Source organism: Triplophysa dalaica, chromosome 5 (assembly GCF_015846415.1).
Source record: "Triplophysa dalaica isolate WHDGS20190420 chromosome 5, ASM1584641v1, whole genome shotgun sequence".
NCBI classification, from domain to species: Eukaryota; Metazoa; Chordata; class Actinopteri; order Cypriniformes; family Nemacheilidae; genus Triplophysa; species Triplophysa dalaica.
The window spans coordinates 2163911-2182326 of NC_079546.1; the positions used below are offsets into that span (position 1 = coordinate 2163911).

General features: G+C 38.4%; 3 protein-coding genes across 4 annotated transcripts; 2 read left to right on the top strand and 1 right to left on the bottom strand.

Annotated features, from left to right (window-relative positions):
* The first annotated feature begins 519 nt into the window (after positions 1 to 519).
* On the top strand, positions 520 to 9143 carry tmem63a (transmembrane protein 63A). Of its 2 annotated transcripts, XM_056749099.1 has the most exons (22): positions 520 to 599; positions 2347 to 2508; positions 2631 to 2710; positions 2785 to 2860; positions 3390 to 3427; positions 3686 to 3828; positions 3928 to 3979; positions 4061 to 4169; positions 4245 to 4315; positions 4728 to 4935; positions 5013 to 5146; positions 5428 to 5598; positions 5680 to 5833; positions 5909 to 6015; positions 6100 to 6186; positions 6371 to 6430; positions 6531 to 6693; positions 6791 to 6896; positions 6975 to 7142; positions 7227 to 7342; positions 7435 to 7491; positions 7573 to 9143. In XM_056749099.1, exons 2-22 carry the CDS (start codon positions 2347 to 2349, stop codon positions 7711 to 7713), a joined length of 2403 nt encoding a protein of 800 aa, XP_056605077.1. In that variant the 5' UTR covers positions 520 to 599; the 3' UTR covers positions 7714 to 9143. The 2 variants fall into 2 exon arrangements, with proteins under 2 accessions (XP_056605077.1, XP_056605076.1); XM_056749098.1 differs by having other exon boundaries at positions 3928 to 4169.
* A 2399-nt stretch (positions 9144 to 11542) lies between these two features.
* rsph9 (radial spoke head component 9) lies at positions 11543 to 15443 on the top strand. Its single transcript, XM_056748604.1, has 5 exons — positions 11543 to 11898; positions 12196 to 12364; positions 12730 to 12859; positions 13122 to 13268; positions 15117 to 15443. Exons 1-5 carry the CDS (start codon positions 11672 to 11674, stop codon positions 15275 to 15277), a joined length of 834 nt encoding a protein of 277 aa, XP_056604582.1. The 5' UTR covers positions 11543 to 11671; the 3' UTR covers positions 15278 to 15443.
* A 96-nt stretch (positions 15444 to 15539) lies between these two features.
* mrps18a (mitochondrial ribosomal protein S18A) lies at positions 15540 to 17223 on the bottom strand. The gene is made up of 6 exons (XM_056748605.1): positions 17087 to 17223; positions 16886 to 16917; positions 16543 to 16647; positions 16327 to 16450; positions 16081 to 16156; positions 15540 to 15960 (listed from the first exon to the last, which is right to left on the bottom strand). Exons 1-6 carry the CDS (start codon positions 17214 to 17216, stop codon positions 15816 to 15818), a joined length of 612 nt encoding a protein of 203 aa, XP_056604583.1. The 5' UTR covers positions 17217 to 17223; the 3' UTR covers positions 15540 to 15815.
* Between the last annotated feature and the right edge of the window lie 1193 nt (positions 17224 to 18416).

Consider the following 18416-nt stretch of genomic DNA (forward strand, 5'->3'; position numbering starts at 1 on the left):
CAACAACATTGTCGTATAAAAAATAACGGAACTTACATACACAAAGCATAATGCATTGCATGCTGTATTCTGCCTAGATGAAGAAACCATTAATGAAAATATTATATATTAAATGGTTTTAATAGGGCATGTATTGGGTATAATGGAAACGGGTCTCTGTGGGTCTCTGCTTTAATGTCGGGTTGTATCTGGTGGATGGTAACTAACTACACCATTAAATTCTACTGATAGGTGCAAAACACATTATAAAGAAGAATGTCTGTACTGGTATTAATGGTAGCAATTTTTTTCCATGAAACACCAATGAAAGCTTTTTCCCTTTTATTTTAGCGCATTTTAATTTCATATTGATTTTAGCAAAATAATTGTATCTGATATTGTATTGCCTTTTCTCATTATTTATGTAAAATGTACCAAGAAATAAATCCATTTATCAAATGATTACAAAGTGTGACTTAGTGTATGTGTAAAGTGGGCGGAGTTCAGTGTGCGCATATGCGGATGTGATACTTTGTAAAGTTGAGTTTAGTTTAGTCTTCACACTCCGTCACACTTCACGCTCCGGCCGAGCAGAGAAGAAAGAAATACAATCCACAGAGGTATGAGACTGCTTCATTAAACCTTTTATTTGACCTGAGATACGAAAAGTCCAGAAGTGCCAAAGAAGCGCTCGGTTCATAACGAAAGTTTAATGAAAGTTTGTAACTTTGCCAGTTGTACCATTAAATCCCGTTTCACACATATGTCGCAGTTCGGACACCTTTGTGTTTGTTTTCATTTGTTGTTTGTTTTGTTTATGTCTGTTTACATTCTGTCTAATCTGTGGCTGATGCCGATTAACATATGTTTAGTAAACTGTTTTTGTTATCCCTGTTTTATACTCAACAAGGGTGCCGTTATGGCTGTCTGTTTGGCAACAAGAAAGTTTCAGGTCGTGTAGTAACATGTTGAATGAAAACATCGCTGAATGTCAGTGTGCATATAAAAGGTTTTCTGTGTAAGACAACTAAAAATCTTGCAAAATGTTGCCCAGTCTATATGGTGTAATGTAAGTGGTACATTGCAAAAGATCTCTGCACTTTCTTATTTCTGCTTTTAATGTCGACACGTAAGCCAAGAATCTCACACTGTTTGTCTTTGTTTCTTGACACAGGCCTGTGTCTGCAGGGCTTAAAGATCATATTTATTCCTTACAGCTTGTCATGAGTAACGTGAGCGAAAGAGTTAGAGGATCTGAAGGGCAGGGATGGGAGAAGAGATGACACATATCTGTGCATTTCCATCATTGCTTAAAGGGATAGTTCCCCAAAAATGTCATTTACTGTATGACATACTTTATTCTACAAAACACACAAAAAAAGATATTTTGAAGAACACTGGTAACCAAACTAAATTGGACCCCATTGACTTACAGTTTATAGACACGAAACGTCTAAATATCTTCTTTCGTGTTCCACAGAAGAAATAATCATATACAGATTGTAAACCGCATGAGGGTAGATCAAAGAAATCTGTATTTTTGGGTGAACTACACTGTGAAACTTTGCTCTAGTTTTGCAGCAGGTTGGCCAGTAACTTACTGTAGATTTAATTTACATTTTTGTTTTAAATATGAACTTACTTAGTTCTTATATTTTCTTTCATGAAACAAGACTAAATATCTTAGGGCACTTTTCTTGTTATGTAAATGTGTCGTAACTTAAGAAGTTTCAAATATTTTTACCAGAAACATGACAAAAATCCTAAGAATCTCAATTTTTTGCTTTGTTGCTGTGCTAATGCCAGTAGTGAGACGCGTCTCTTCTTGCTCATTTTGAATCATCAAAGTGTTTTAATTTTGATTAAAGTTAAACTTAAATTGAAAACGGTACTAATAGGAAAGTAATTAAATCGACTTTTTCTAGTTACTGGCAAACCTGCTGCAAAACTACACAGCAAAGTTTTACAGTTTAGCAATCCCTTTAAATGAACACATTCCTGTCATGTCTTTTAAATCCACCGTCTACAAAATTTTATAATTAAAATACGCAAGCATTTTTAGGTGTCATGATGATGTGCTTTCTGAATTTTTGTTGCGTTGTTGTGAAGTAATCATGTGGTCTAAGATCATTTTGTAATTTATGTTTTGTCTGCAACAAGTTCTTAAAATAAATTCCTCTTTTCTCAGTGTCTTATTATTATATAAATTTACATTTCAATTATATTTAAGGCACTTTTTGATAATCTCAGGATACAAAAATCATAAGATGCCTGTACCCATCTGAAGGCACCTCACTGTTGTCTCAGGGCCTGATAAAGAAAATCATTTTGTACAATCTATACACATTTAAATGTTTTTATTTTCAGATGGCCTCCACGTGGTGGGGGAACCTCTCTCTGTTGATTGACAATGGCACTGCACATGGGGACAACAGCAGCTGTTTCAGTGCCACGCAGAGCACTGTGCTGAAGGGGGTGAATTTTGGAGGTGTGCCCATCGTTCTGCTGCTAGACTTCATAGTCTTCCTGGTAGGTTCTCTATGTGTGTATGACGGAATGACGCATGAATCATTTATAGTCAGTAGGGATCTCATTGTCTCACAGATTCAGTGGTGTGATGTAATTGTTTGCTGCTGTGTACCTGTGTGCAGGTGCTCCTATTGGCTTTTACTGTGATCAGAAGGAAACTGTGGGACCATGGGAGACTCGCACTTGTTGCAGAGACTGAAGGGTATGTGACATGGAATCACAATAATAATATTTCATAAAACAGGGTTCATTTCTATTTTAACTCATTCGTTGCAGCGTCAGCGATGCCAGTAAACGACGTTACACTAGAATGGCGTCATTCATGAGCGTCGATGAGCCGGAGTATGAGACTGTGAGTTTAAAAACCATCCACGACATCCTCATGACATCATGACGTGATCAACATGATCATCTTCATTAGGGCTGTCACAATGTATATTTTCACAATCATTGCTGTCAATCGAATTCACAATATTATTCAATTTAAAAACATTAACAGATTAGGTTATGACTCAAATTTGGTGCTTTCTTGTTTTGGTCAATGAATCCCACTTCAATATAAAGAATAGACATCATCACAAGAAAACATTATTGATAGCAAGAATTGTATTTCTGATATCTGAAATTGATTGTTATCTGTGATTTAATTTGATTGGCATTGTGTTATCTTACTAGTAAAATTTGCAATCATGGATACGCATAATTGTGTATTTTACTTTAAAAAACAACATTTCTTCCTAATGATGAAAAGTTTGTAAACTTTTAAAGGATGCTGAATTTCTTGCATATTAACACAATACTGATTAATATCATGATTAATGTCTATACCAGTATATTCTCACACCCCTTATCCTCATGTTTGTCATCCCCATTTCATGTAGGGTTGCTGTTCTTGGCTCATCTTCATCATTAATATGGAGTGAGTGATGTTGCGATGCACGCACATACATGCTGTTGTTTCAAATATGTTTACTTTATTGTTATGTTTTTAGCAAGAATGCGTTTGCTGTGTACTGATGTTAGATGGTCAGTTTTCAATTATTAATAAGTTCAGTAAGGGAAAGGTTTAGAAGGGAATGTTCAGTAAGGGAAAGGTTGAGAAGTGAAAGTTAGTAAAATACAGGAAATATTACTTGAATAAAGTAAGTAAAACGAAACTCTGTGTTTGTGTGTACAGTGAAACTCTGGTGCAAGAGAGATGTGGTCTGGATGCAGTACATTATCTGTCCTTTCAAAAGCATCTGATAACTCTACTTTTGCTCATCTGTGTGCTGTCTGTGTCGGTCATCCTCCCAGTGAACCTGTCTGGTGACCTGCTGGGTAATGTCACGTACATATCACACACATAAAAAATGTCTGGTCTGATTCAATATCTCTCAGATCTCTCAAATGAAAGATTGACCATATTCTGTGTTCCAGGCAACGATCCGTACAGTTTTGGGAGAACCACTATAGCGAATCTTAAGCAGGGGTATGGATGTGTGCACTGTGTTTATATTATAGACAGCACACAGTATATGTTTAAAGTGTGGCTGGTGTTGTGTTTTCACAGTAATAACCTGCTTTGGCTACACACAGTGTTTGCTGTTCTTTATCTCGTGCTCACCGTGGCCCTTTTGAGACGCCACACGTCTAAAATGAAGGGCACGAAAAGAGAGATTGTGAGTTTTCTGTTGTTTCTCTCTCTCGTTCACAGATGTTTACTGTCAATATAACAGAAGTTTCTTTTTTCATAGGCTAGAAACACACTGTTTGTGAGTTCTGTTCCCATTGAAGCCAGTGCTGAGAGTATTAAAACTCACTTTATGTAAGTGAAAACAAGTTTATCTGTTCCTCCAGACATGTTTTCCCTTATCTGCGTCATTTTACATCACCACATTGTTTTCTTCAATTCAGCATGAAAGTCATGATGTGAAAGTCATAATGTTTACAATATGTGGGTGGACCAGTCAGAACGCCGGTCAGATGAAAAAAATGTTTTCTTAAATTATCGTCGAGCATTTTCACAGGATTTGATGAGCAATACAGATGGAAATATAAGTATTTGTAAATATAGACAATATGCATAAAAGTTTGAACGTGGAATAAATATCTACGTGTTTGGGAAATATATGCTGTTTCGTTTTGCAACGTTTTCAGAAGTAAAATAAGTTTGAATGTCATATTATGTCGACTTAAAAGTGATGATAACATGTCTTGTTTACTTACTGCGAATGCAGGGAGGCGTACCCTACCTGTCAGGTGACTAATGTCAACTTGTGCTATGATGTTGCCAAGCTGATTGAACTGGCCAAAGACAAAAAGCACGCAGAAAAAAACCTGCAGCATTACCGAAAGATTCTGGACCGATACGGGCGACGTGAGGTCATCAACCCTCAACCGTGCAGTCATCTGTGCTGCTGCTGTCACTGTCAGAGATGTGAATACGTAAGTCAAGATTCGGACTATACTCAGTCTTGAGTTTAAAATGGTGTTTGTTTTAAAGTGTTATGCATTATGTGTAGGTAGATGCTATAGAATACTACAGCTCACAGGAGGCGGTTCTAGCTGAAGAGCTCAATAGACTGAGAGATCATGAACTGCTTTCTCCTCTCGGAATGGCTTTTGTGTCCCTGCACAACGAATACATGGCATCTTAGTAAGTGTTTCAAACACACTTTAGTCCAACCTAGTGTGCTTTCGAGTTAAGTCACCCTAAAATAAAAAAATGATCTGTGGAACACGAAAGAAGATATTTTGAGAAATGTCTTGGTGGTTTTGTATTCATACTATGGAAGCGGACATACAGGTTTGAAACCTGTAACATCACTCTATATAAGTGCTGAAAGAACTTTCATCGTTGGGTGAAATATGCCTTTAAGCAATATTTTAGGCACCATAGATGCCAAACTTAACTGGCATGTGGTTATTTCCTCACAGTATTCTGAAAGATTTCAATGCTCTGGAATGTGGACCCAGAGCTGGAGAAGAAATGTCCAGAGGAATTAAATGTGGCTGTGCCCGGGAGCCTCAGCCGTCCTCTCAGAGCGCCGAGCTGGGGGTGAGAAAATGGCGAGTGACTTACGCCCCTAACCCACACAACATCTACTGGTGAGACAATCTTTCGGTGTGACATAAGTATGTCATGTTTTGTTCATTTTTAATGAAAAACAAATCTCTTTCGATCCCCAGGGAGAATTTATCCATACGAGGTTGGCGTTGGTGGTCGCGTTGCCTGTTGCTGAATTTCTTCCTCTTCATCCTCCTCTTCTTCCTCACGACACCCTCCATCATCATCAGCACCATGGACAAGTTCAACGTCACCAAGCCTATTCACTATCTGAACGTATGTGACTGAATGAGTGATGAATGCACAAGTGGATGAGTGCACTGAGGATGAGACTGTGTCTTGTGTTTTCAGAGTGCCATCGTCAGCCAATTCTTCCCAACCCTCCTGTTGTGGACCTTCTCAGCCCTGTTGCCAACGATAGTCTATTACTCTACCCTCGGAGAAGCCCACTGGACCAGGTAGACCCTCAAACACAGGCACACATTCACACACAAATAAGAACATGCTTAATAATGCTTGCATGTGTTTGTGTGTGTGTTCAGGTCCAGTGAGAACATGAGCATGATGTACAAACTTTACATCTTCCTGGTTTTTATGGTGTTGATTTTGCCGTCACTGGGTCTTACAAGGTAAGAGCTCTCTTTCTCTAAATCTCCCTCTTTGTTCCCCCTGTCTCTTGCTCTCTTTTTCTTTCGCCCTTTCTTTGTCGTTCTCTCTGTCTCTTTATCTCTTTGTTTATGTTTCTCGCTCCATCTCTGGCACAGTTCTGCCTTTCTTTGTCTTAGATCACCATCTGCTGTGTTTCCCCCTCAGTCTGGACGTGTTTTTCCGCTGGTTATTTGACTCTCGGTCCGAAGGGAAATTGAGGTTTGAGTGAGTATCTTATCAGAGTTTTTCGAAAATCTCTTCTGTCTGGTGATGTGCACGAAACACATGAAATAAATGCCTACCTCTCTCTCTCTCCTTCCCTCAGGTGTGTGTTTTTACCCGATCAGGGGGCGTTCTTTGTGAATTACGTCATCGCAGCGGCACTGGTGGGCTCTGGCATGGAGCTGCTGCGGTTGCCAGGGTTACTGCTGTACATCGTGCGCCTGGTACTTGCACACTCGGCTGCCGAGAGGAAATGCGTCAAACAGGTTGGTTGGCGATATTGATATTCAGAATGTCCTGAATTCAACACAAATTTGAGGAGAAATACTCTACTGATCTTCTTGTAACTTCTTCTTTCTGTAGAGTCAGGCATACGAGTTTCAATATGGAGCGATGTACGGGTGGACACTTTGTGTGTTCACGGTCATTATGGCGTACAGCATCACTTGCCCCGTCATCGTCCCCTTCGGTCTGATTTATGTTTTTGGTTATTTTGTTCTGTTCACTGTTGTACGTGACATTCCATTAATGTTCAGATTGTCTGCAGGTCTGCTGTACATCTTACTCAAACACCTGGTGGACAAACACAACCTGTACTTTGCCTACCTGCCGGCCCGCCTCGATCGACAGGTTCACCTGGGAGCTGTCAATCAAGCGTTGGCTGCACCAATCATATGCTTGTTTTGGCTTTATTTCTTCTCTGTGATCAGGACAGGTAACTGCATAAACGTACATTTAATTTGGACGTGTTTTGATGTGCATTGCGATTTGTACAGATGTTTTGCGCCTTTCTTCACAGGCTTCATGGCAGACACCTCTTTGTTTACGTTGGTGGTACTGTGCTTGACCATCTCTGTCTGTATAAGTTACACCTGCTTCGGACACTTTAAATATCTCAGCCCTCACAACTACAATGTAAGCTGACATTTGTTGTGTGTGTCAGTGTACATATTTATTCACAAGAGGTTATTGCTGTTAAAGTGTATGTGTGTTATTTATACCTTTAGGTAAAAGAGGACAATGAAGATGCTACAAATAAAGCCGAAGAGAGCTCACCATCATCGGCAAGTTTCATATTTGGCTATATTTTTTACGTTGCATTTTGCAAATGATCAATAGTTAACCGCATCTCTCTGACTTTTTAGGTCTACCTACCCAAAGTTCTGAACCCAGATCCATCGTCAAAATCTCCTGATAGGGGCAGGCAACGTCAATCATATGGGACGACGGATATAAAACCGCCCTTCCTCGACACTGAGGAAGAAAGTCCGGACTCGAATATTTGACCGTGTCAGTAAAAGCATCCAATGAGAGGACATCGGTCAACACGCCAACCAATCACAGCTGCTCTTCCACCTCAGAAGGAAACTGCCAAAAGAGGAACCTGAACTGTGCCGTTGTTTGCAGGTTGTGAAACGTGGTGGTATTTAAAATTAAGAAATGTACTACCAAATATCTTGGAGAACAAGTCAGACTCAAAGTGCCTTGAATGACTTGAAGAACATTAACTGAAAACTGCCAAATACGTTATTTAATGGACGATTTCGGAAAATCAAGTTTTCCTTTTTTTGTCCATTAATTTGTGTAGTTTCAAAACTGCATCACTAATGACGATTTGCCAAGATGTATTTTAAAATGCACACGATCACTAGAAAAGACACTTAAACATTGTTACAGTTGATCACACACTTTATAACTATAATATTTCAGAGTGTGCATGTTTGTGAGAGAAAGTTGACATATTGGTTATGCATCAAATATTTTATACAAATGTTAATATATTAATATTGACAGAAAAATTTGGTGGGTTTTGTTTAGATGTTTTCTTATTGTTAGGTGTGAGAGAGAGTGAAAGTAAGAGGGAGATCTTTTTCAATCTGTCGTCAGTAGGTGGCACTGTTGCTTTCTAAAGGTCTGAACTTGGAAAACACACTTTTACACTTCTGTTGAGACATATCTTTTTACTGTAAGAAATTGAACAGTTATGCGATATACAAATATTCTAAATTAATATGAAGGGAATCTTATACTAAAAGTGTCCATGTAGTGTGTGTGCGTAAAGAAAAATGTGTACAAACATTAGTTCTGTATGTGTTATTTTTATTGCTGGAGCAGAAACAACATTGTATTTTTTGACATCTGACATCTAATCGTACATAAATACAGTAGCATATAGGCTTTAACTGTTTTTTTCCCTGGTTTTTGGATGAACCCCCAAGACACATTTTTCGTGACTGTTTCGTAACATTATCCAGGATTGAGTAAAATGCTCTTACCTTCAGACTTATGCTTAAGTGACCTGCTACAAACTCCAGGGTCAAGGGTTCAGACTAATAATGAAAATCGATCCGATGATGTTACCATGGCACGTACTGGTACTTGTCACCTGTTTTATTTTAAATTACTCTTTTTTTATTGCGCATAAAAACAGATTTTCCGCTCTTGAGCAGCAGTCTCTGTTTTTTCTGTAGATGGCAGATCTTGAGTTATATAGACAGTAAAATGCAACATTATTGAACGATTTTTCACATGTGCTGGTTCATATAAATGAATGTAATGCTTGCATACATTTTTAATATAATAATTGAATTCTGTGAGAGCCAGAATAATATTTTTTACACTATAAACATCCAGGGTGTAAATGTTTTTCAATAGAGTTCTTACAGATATATTGTGTATTTTTTAATACTTTTTAAAAATAAATAGTCAAATAGTTGCTAAGGTGTTGCTAGGTGGTTATTTACTTGCCCAAGCCAAAGGTATCAACCCTTAACCTAAAATATTGTTTGATCCCTACTAGATAGGGCCCTTTATAAACATGATGTATTTGATGTATCATTTATGTCTGTAGCACAAACTGTGTGTGACTTGCAGACCTTGTGTGTATAGATCAGATCCCTCATCATAAATTTGAATGATGAAGATAGTAAACGTGCTGTTCTCAGGTCAGATTTCACTGGAGAGTTGTGAAGCGAGTCAAGTGTTGGCAGCTGTAGCGAATCCAGAAATACTGTATTTTTTCTGACTCTAGAAACAGCTAAACCTCGTTTTTCCATGTTGAAGGGCCTCTTTGGACACAATTTGAATTCTGTCATGTATCGGCACATTACGTGGTGAATGGTTTCATCTCCAGCTGGCTTCGCTCTTTCATACTACGGGAACCAATTAATGTTACGCTTGTACGCCGTGTCTCAAAATACCCCCAAAGATGATTCATCCCTCCAGTTACACAAACCACGATTTCTTCCTTTCTCCTCCCTTCTTTCCTCTTTTCAGATGATCTGCGTTCTATTTCGAAGCCTTGATGGATGCCTCTGACCTCGTGACCCGGAGTATGTATGACTGATCTCTGTGCCAGCCAACCACAAAGCCAGACGGCATTGATTTCCCCCTCTGATCCCTCCCTTTTGTCCGCGGGGATTATTCCCATGGCAACGCTGGTGGTCTGTAAGGTAACGTTCTTGGAGGCAACGTCTCGGTGAAAGTAATAGACCCTCGCCAAGCCCTGGGGGTAAACCTTATTCCACTTCACCCAGATGGAACTTTTAAGGGAAAACTAATAGCAAAGTTGTGTTTTCTTGCCAGGCGTCTCGTAAGGTTTGCAGAGTTTACTCTGAGAGGAGGAGACGGCCTGAGGACAGAGAGAATTGAGTGAAGAAAGTAAAGAATTAAAGAACGAATACACAGGTTGAGTCTCTGGCGCAGTTATGAGAACTGAATATTCATGGTGCAATAGTTATGAAACCATACTGTGACTATGTGAAAATACAAAATTATAGGATACATTTTTGTCATTCCAAAACCTGTATGAGTTACTTTCTTCTACAGAACACCAAAGAAGATATTTTGAAGAACGTTGAGAACCAAAAAACATTGACTTACATTGCGAGGACACAAAACCGCCAAGACAATTATCAAAATATATTATTTGTGTTCTGCAGAAAAAACACACAACAAGAAATCTGGCAACCATGCAGATGTGTGTCGTCATCCTCATAGCTGTCTCATCCTTCCATTTCTTTCCTGTCCCAAATCTTCTCCCTGATCTAATAAGCCTTCACAGGGGCCTAAGCTTTGTGAGTTATAGCCCGAGGCGGGTGTGATCTTGTTGCTGCTAATCTCCTGTGAATGAGCGCATGTGTCTGCATACAACTGCGTGCGTTTAACTTCAGCACCGTTAACTCAACGGGTTCTTTGTGCAGAACGGTTCTTTGACAGCACTGAGTTACATTCACTAATCACAGTAATGCAGACACATGAGCCCGCTGACACCCGCACCCGGGACTCGACTGTTAAGTACTTGACACCTGTAGCGGATGTCGCTTGTCAAAGTTTTTTTTCTTGTGTGTCAGTAACAGTGTGAAAACTGCAAACGCTATAGAGCTATATAGACCAGAATAAGATATAAACTAGTGTACTACAGTTGTAAAAATGCACAGTGAACTTACATGAACATATGATGAGTTGTATTTATGATGGTATTTACAACACTTACTAGATTATTAAATTCAATCTTTTAATTGAATTGCAGTTAACCAAAGACTAATAAACACTGTAAAATATGTGGGTCATTTATAAAAATGAAATGTTCGCACAAGTAGGATTTGCAATGGGATAAATAGGCCGGTTTTGGTGGTTTAAAAAGCACAGCGGCTTAGAAATAGCCTATAAACAGGAAGCAGAGACACACCTGGCAGGATGTGTATTATTGTTGACCACCATAAATGCTAAAGTGTACTGAAGTATTTTATATCTTATATCTATATTTTATAACTATCTGGGCTAACATTTGATGAAATTACTATAAATTAACATCAATAAATGTTGTAGAAGAATTGTTTATGTTAAATAATGTAGTTGACACATTTTTATAAACAGAAACTTGTTACTGCAATGTGTTATCTTTTGTTCCCATTTTGTTTTTTTAAAACAAAAAGTTAATTCATAATTTAATATTTCAACATTTAGAGAATTTTAGTAGCATTTTTTAATAGAGCACAAATTTATAATCTCTGTTATAAACCTCAAATTTATATTTTTTCTAAACAAGACATTTCAGTTTATGGCTATGATTTACAGTTGCTACGGCAACAGTTGACTGGGGCTTTTGTTTACACTAGCAACCACAGAGCAACTTGCTAGCTTAGCCTGCTAGCTTTAGTTTAAAACCAACAACAGACACACTGAGCTTTTATCTATTCTGTGTTTATTGTTTTGGAAATATAGATATACAAGTAAACAGAAATGGATTCTGATAGTCTGCATTATTTTGTGGATTTAGCTGCTGGTAACGGTTTGACTCTGAGCAGCGAACAGAGAGCTTCACTTCAAACCTCTCTGGTCATACTGAAGAAAAACTACAAATTCAGTCGAGTTTTGTTCTGGGGAAAGATTTTGGGGATAAAATGTGATTATTTCATTGCCCAAGGGATTGAAGAGGATGAAATGAAGAATAAAAAGACTTTATACAGGTAAGAAATCCTATTGTCTGTTCTTTACATTTATTGTAAATGGCCTGTAATGGTAAAATTACTGTTAGCTAAACATGTTCACACGAATGCATACAAATTATAAAACACTTTAAAAAATGTCACAGTATATTTCAGTAGCTTAATAAAATAACTGTTACCAAAGCAGTTTAGTTAGTTTCATATTAAAGTTTATTTTAAATTGTATGTTATTGTTTTTATAAATAAAACCTGTCATGGATTTGTCATTAGATCACATGCTGCAACTTAATTTTAATGTTTCAACAAATAATTGAACAGTTTAAACTGCCTGGATTGGCACCTGCTTCCCCCCGCCACTGACTCAATGAGGGCAGATGTAGAATTTGCAGCAGAGGGGCGGTTCACGGGCGACCCATCCCATGAGTCCCAGCGCACAGAGATGCAGACCCAGGGTGAGGGAGACGAAACTAAAGAGGAAGAAGTCACGGTGAGAGAGGAGGGGTGGATGGGTTACATGGTGCGGATGTGAAAAACATACAAAAAATGCTTCTTTCCATCTTTTTGGTCTATCTGGTCCATCTGCATCACAGGCTGTGTTTATTTCTCTACAAAATGCAAATTGTTAATCTGCAAGAAGAAATATTTGAAATATTTACACTTAGTGGATGAGAGACAGCAGGAGAAAAATACTCGAATAGTGATGCATGTGATGTTTATAAGGTAATGTTTTGATTTAAAGCAACTGTTAGTATTTATTCGTGTTGTGGGGTGGACTAAACATGGATAAACTTGTTGAATGGGGGCTTGTTAAATGTCAATGGTGCGTGTAATGTGTTTTTGTGATTTCCGCAGGTAAAAGTAAATGAAGAGAGCAGGCTGGCCGTGACTGTGTTTAACATCGATAAAGATGCGTCTGTAGTTCCCCGGGGTGCATTTATTAAGAGTCCTGGTGGCAAAGTGAAGACAAACCTGAGCTTTAAAGGTTTGCCACAGACAGTTGTGTGTGTGTGTGTGTCTACAGATAAATTATATGTCTACTGGAAATTAGTTGCAGCTGTGTATGTATATGTTTCCATTCCGCTGGCATCATATGGGATCATTTCAGATTTCCAGAGAGATCAATTACAACAGATCCCATCTTCTATAATTCTCCAAAAAATATGTTTATCGTACAATCAGTTGACTTTGATCACAGCTCTTATGTTCATGTTGTCATATCTAGAACTTTTTTGACATGATCGCAGGTCTACATCCCACAGAGGCCGCAAAACTGCGCAATTACCTGCACTTTCGCGAGCCGGTAAACCTAAAGATGAAATCCATCTTGGAAATGGCAGACCTGAACCCTGCTGTCGACTTCCTCGACCCTCTGAGCGAGGACATTCCCAAAGGTAATTAAAAGCAATTCAAATCTTTCAAAACTGTTTTATTCTTTGCACAATCCTGAAACCAGAGAACCGCGACTCCAACTTCTACTTTGTAATTGTAAGGTGAATAACACCTGTTAACACCACCGTACTTTCCAAAAACCATGCTGACACGCAAATTGCATTTCGAGGGTCTCACCAGCGGTGGGAAATATGATGAGGGTGTAGGAAACGTTCTGTTTGCATGTAGCTTTAGATTTCCCAGGGCAATGACAGATATGATTTGGCAGCTGCCCGAGGACGAACCAAAGCCAAGGAGACATCTGGGCTCCTGTTCGGCAAACTATGATTTCATTTTCTCTTTTTGTTTTCTTTCTGAAACATCAACAATCGGTTTGGATGGTCATAGATCTTTGTCTGTCTTCCCAGCATGTTGGTCAGTTGGGAGCGAGTACAAAAATGTTATTCGGAAACCGTTCTTTGCTTGCAAATTCACACGAGTCGATCACAAGCTTGATGAAAGGTATTCCTCAAACACGCTTGGTGAAGCTTTGCCTGCCGTCTGCGCAGACTACAGAGCGCTATATTGATACAGCTGTATAGCTCCTGGAGGAATATCTGGTTCTGTTGATTCTTAACCATATGGAAATATTTTATATACTTAGCAAATTACTTATTTTAATTCTGTCTGAAAACAAGAAGAGCAGAAATAAGAATCACCTTCTGCTTGATGTGACCTTTCAAAGATATCTCTCAATCTGACACAGTTTTAAAAGGCAAAGGGTGCTTTCTTTGTTTCTCAGAAGAGTTTGAAGACGCGGTCACCATGCTGGAGACGTGCCCAGACCTCAAGTGTGTTCGAAACATCTCAGTTGTTTCATTAAAAAAGGTGATCTGTTAGGATAACAGCTCACCTCAGGCAGTACCCAGTTGGGCCTAGTTGATTTGTTTCTTCTTTAGAATGAAACGTAGAGCAGGTATTTTAGATCTGGAGAATTTTCCTCCCGTGTAACAGTTCCCTCTTTTTGCTCCCCTTGACCACTCAAATGGAAAAAATCTAACGGCTGCAGAGGTGAACAGGTTCAGGTTTAAGTAGCGGGTAGAGGATACTGGGAAAGGGTGTATGATGATAAGTGGTATTTACAACCCTCCCCCTTCAACTTCACTCGAGTTTCTCTGAGTTTGGCCTGAACTGGGAAAAGCTGAGATTTCCCAAGAACTTGGAAAGGCAGACAGTATTGTACAACCGCATGACTCTTTAGCCAGACTGTAATAGATGCATGTGGAAGTTTTTATTTACTGCCAATGGAAGTTCCTTTTCCAGTCTGTCAATCTTAAATACTGTCATTTAATGACGGGCTTAAAACTGTTAAGCTTAGGGAGTATTCATTTTTTCTATATTGCACTTCGACATGCATGCCTGTTTACACAAACCTCCTATAGAACTGCTGCTTGTTAAATATTTTGACTTGAATATGTCGACATTTTAATGTTTTATGTTGAATGTACTGTATGATTCACACACAGACTTGACTCAAATGGAGTTTTGCTATTCTGGGTGCTATCCAATAGCAGCAGCTGGATGAATTCAGGGGCCACCCAGACAGATGGACCCATAATGCTTCTTCTTTAAACAAAATTGTGATAATAGTTAGTCATAAATGAGCCATCTCTTCCAGTTCTGTTTTCCATATTTTCCTTAACAACCGACACACTATCAGAGTCTGGCTTCTGTCAGTGGTTACGTGTAATGGTTGATAATCTATGTTCAGTTTATGCTAAAGGCTTTCTGCCCTTTTTTCCCTTTGATCACACAGAGCCGGATAATACCAGTCTTGGTCATTGCGTTTACTTTGTGTGTTCTTCTCGTAGGGTCGTGGAGTCTGCAGTTTGAGCGGGGAGGCACTGTTTGTGTGTTACGCAGCTTACTGTGGCTGGGTCTCACTTTCTTCAACGTTCCCCAGACCCCTCAGCATGGATACATCTACATGGGTGATGGACTTATGAATCTTGACCTGCCCTTTATGTTATAGGAGCCAAATGACTTTTGCACCTTATTGTGGCATCGTAACGTTTTAAAGACAGAAGAAGCCTGTAAACGTGAAGATACAGTCAACTTTGACTTTCACTGTAGTTTTCTTTTCTGGTATTTCTTTTTGAGCAAAACATAAACAAATGTGTCAGCTTGTTTAGAAAACCAAAGTTGCGTTGGTGTTTCATCCCTACGACAGTCACGAAAGTGTACCTTGCTTTCCCTCCAACACAAACACATGCATACACAGAAACAGCTGGCGATGAGATAAACAAAGCAATTTTATTTAGACATCTGTCTTTACAGTAATATAAACGTCAACTTTCTTCAAACCCAGAGAGTAATCAGAGTCACTGGGCTGCATGTACAAGGTCACCTCAGGACATTATAGAGATCTCTGGATTTAAGTCTTGATGTTTCAGAGCACTCTTGTTCATCGAATCAGCATCGATTATCAGTCACATACCACGTGCTATAGATCCATTCTGTCGTAGCCGTCTCTGAGTCACTTTTTTTGATTGGGCAAACATCTCTGTCCATCAGTGCTTTAAGTACAACGGCTTGGGACCGTATCGAATATTGTTTTTTAAGGCGGGATGTCCTACAGGCATTCTTTTCTTGCACCACTTCAGCCCCGTCCTGAAGATGGGCTGCACAGACTTCACAGAGTAACGTGTCAGATACCTGAAACAGAACATGAGGTAATTTTATTAATGAGTAATTAAACTAAAATTAAAATAATGCACATCAAAGATTTTGTAACAATATCTACTTTCTAATGCTAATGCTTATAAAGCTAAATACCGGTTGAGAGGTGGGTTGGGCTTGGGTTTTGGAACATGACCTTCAGGTAAGTGGGGTCTATGATCCGGAAGAAGACCTGTAATGTAAGAAACAGACTTTTAAAGATAAAAAAATACAAATGAGATCATGGTATATACGCATTAAAATACTTTGAGATAACAGAGAATGTCACATGCACATTTCACAAAAACAAATGGGTTTACTTTATTTTAAGTAGATGAAAAAATAATCTATGCAAAAACTCACCAGCACGATGTGCCATCTGCACACATATTGCAATTTTGTTATGTTCCTGAGCACAGAGACCCGTAACACGCCGCGGAAGCATCCCACCATCAGAACGAATGAACTGACTGAGGAGCAGCACGTCCTGTATCACACGTAAGAATGGGATGTGAGTTAAAGTGACTTCAGAGCTACATCCCAAAACAGAATCACACGATTTAACATATGTGCACTTACTATGTAATTGTACTTGTTTTGTAAGTTCCATCTATAAATAGGGCATTTAGCAGTGGGGTTGGGGGGCTGCGGTCGCTCAGGTGTAGATTCTATAACACCCTCTATCTGTTCAAATAGTGAAAAAGAAAAGCAGCATTAATATTGCCTTCAAGTTGTTTTTAAAGGGTTAGTAAACATGTTTTCTAGTTGCACGACTTTTACAACAAATAACAAATATTATTTTTTGTTTTACTACAAATAACATTATTGTAGTGAGATCATAAATAGCTGTTACTAACATTTTACTACAAATAATTAGTTTTGGAAACCAATAATACAAAATATTATAACTGTTACTACTTACAACAGTCGTCTTGCCTTCTTTCTTTTCCACCACTATAAAACACAACATACACAGAATTTAACACATTCTCTAATGCAGACGTTAAAATGAAAGCGTGCACACGCAGAAAATCATGCATAGTAAAATTATGACAGCTGTATGAGCTTCAAAGACCGATGATCCGCAAACCTCTCCTACAAGCGTCTGCTCCATCAAACTCACCGTTTCTAAGTCCTCGACACGGAGCAATTCCCAAAACGGGTATCCTCTGAATTAAACCCTTGGGGTTAAAATCGCTTTGAACCGATCTCAGCGCTGTCCTTATGGACTGCATAACACAGCGCGCCGCCATGCTTTCTTTGACCTTCTCTTCCTGGTTGATGACGTATTTCCGTTTACAAGTCAAAAGCACCCGACGCCGGCAGTAAATGTAAATTTGTCGAATGATGTTTAAGAGTATGGTGTCAAACGATAAATAATGTTTATAAATGTTTATAAACTTAATGATTTATTACAATTTTATTGACAATACGAGCTCATTTCTTAACAAGATGAATAGGAGGCTACGTTTATTTTTTAGCAAGATGTCATAATTTGATTGACATCAAATTATGACAACTACAGTTTTCATTGTATTAGTTATATCATGTCGAATAAATGTTTTGAGGATATTGTGAAGGATTTGAAATTTCAGGAGAAAAGAAAAGACTTCAATGGTAAGTTTTAAAGAATTACATGCCTATTATTGGCATATTGGCTGTTTATTACTTATAAAGCACATGATCTACAAGACCATACTCCATATCCCCATTCCTACCCAGTACCTAAACCTAACGAATACCTTACTAACAATTAATAAGCAAATAATGATGAGTTTATTGGGGTAAAGTTGTAGTTAATGGTTTGTTAATAGCGAGAATTGCCCCCTATACTGAAGTGTAAGTATTTAGGCTTACAGTATAGTTATAGGATAGAAAAAAATATTTTTTTAACCAAAACGTGCTTTTGTTTGTGTGTGTCATGTTTGAAAATCCTCAGAATAATGCAATCAGTCACTGATCTGAGACTTTTCATATGTAATTGTACAAAATACTTACTGTGCAATTCAAACCACACCTGCCAACCTAGCCCGCATCATATATGTCATTGTGTGTAAGTAAAAGTACTAAAAGGAAGGAACATCTTTCTGTGTAGTTTTGGCCTAGGGGCAGTGTAGTATGAAAATGATCGTTGGCTTTTAATATAATGAAATATCACCCATGAACTTCCTTGAAGGTTTCACAGATGTAAAACTGGATTGTTTTTTCAAGTATCCTAGATTCTAAAACAGGATCAATTGCATCGTTGTCGGTTTATAGAATTGCTTGAAATACGAAGACTTTTCATAAATCATATTCATAAATCCAGTAGAGCAGAGGAGTGGGATTCAGGTTACAGTTTTTCTATGAGCCAAGACCTCCTTCTGAATTTATGAGTGTTTGCAGTCTGGAAATACTTTTCTGCCAGATGTTTCCAGATTTTCACAGTGTGTAAAATTCATTGATTTGTGTAC

Bases quoted from the DNA above. Each gene is read 5' to 3' on its own strand.
- tmem63a (XM_056749098.1), top strand. From the start codon at position 2,347: ATGGCCTCCACGTGGTGGGGGAACCTCTCTCTGTTGATTGACAATGGC. The intron at 2,711-2,784 runs GTATGTGACATG...CATTCGTTGCAG, and splicing joins CTTGTTGCAGAGACTGAAGG to CGTCAGCGATGCCAGTAAAC. The intron at 5,599-5,679 runs GTGAGACAATCT...TTCGATCCCCAG, and splicing joins AACCCACACAACATCTACTG to GGAGAATTTATCCATACGAG.
- rsph9 (XM_056748604.1), top strand. From the start codon at position 11,672: ATGGATTCTGATAGTCTGCATTATTTTGTGGATTTAGCTGCTGGTAAC. The intron at 12,365-12,729 runs GTGAGAGAGGAG...TGATTTCCGCAG, and splicing joins CTAAAGAGGAAGAAGTCACG to GTAAAAGTAAATGAAGAGAG. The intron at 13,269-15,116 runs GTAATTAAAAGC...TTCTTCTCGTAG, and splicing joins GAGCGAGGACATTCCCAAAG to GGTCGTGGAGTCTGCAGTTT.
- mrps18a (XM_056748605.1), bottom strand. From the start codon at position 17,216: ATGGCGGCGCGCTGTGTTATGCAGTCCATAAGGACAGCGCTGAGATCG. The intron at 16,648-16,885 runs GTAAGTAGTAAC...CTATTTGAACAG, and splicing joins AAGAAGGCAAGACGACTGTT to ATAGAGGGTGTTATAGAATC. The intron at 15,961-16,080 runs GTATTTAGCTTT...GTTCTGTTTCAG, and splicing joins CCCAACCCACCTCTCAACCG to GTATCTGACACGTTACTCTG.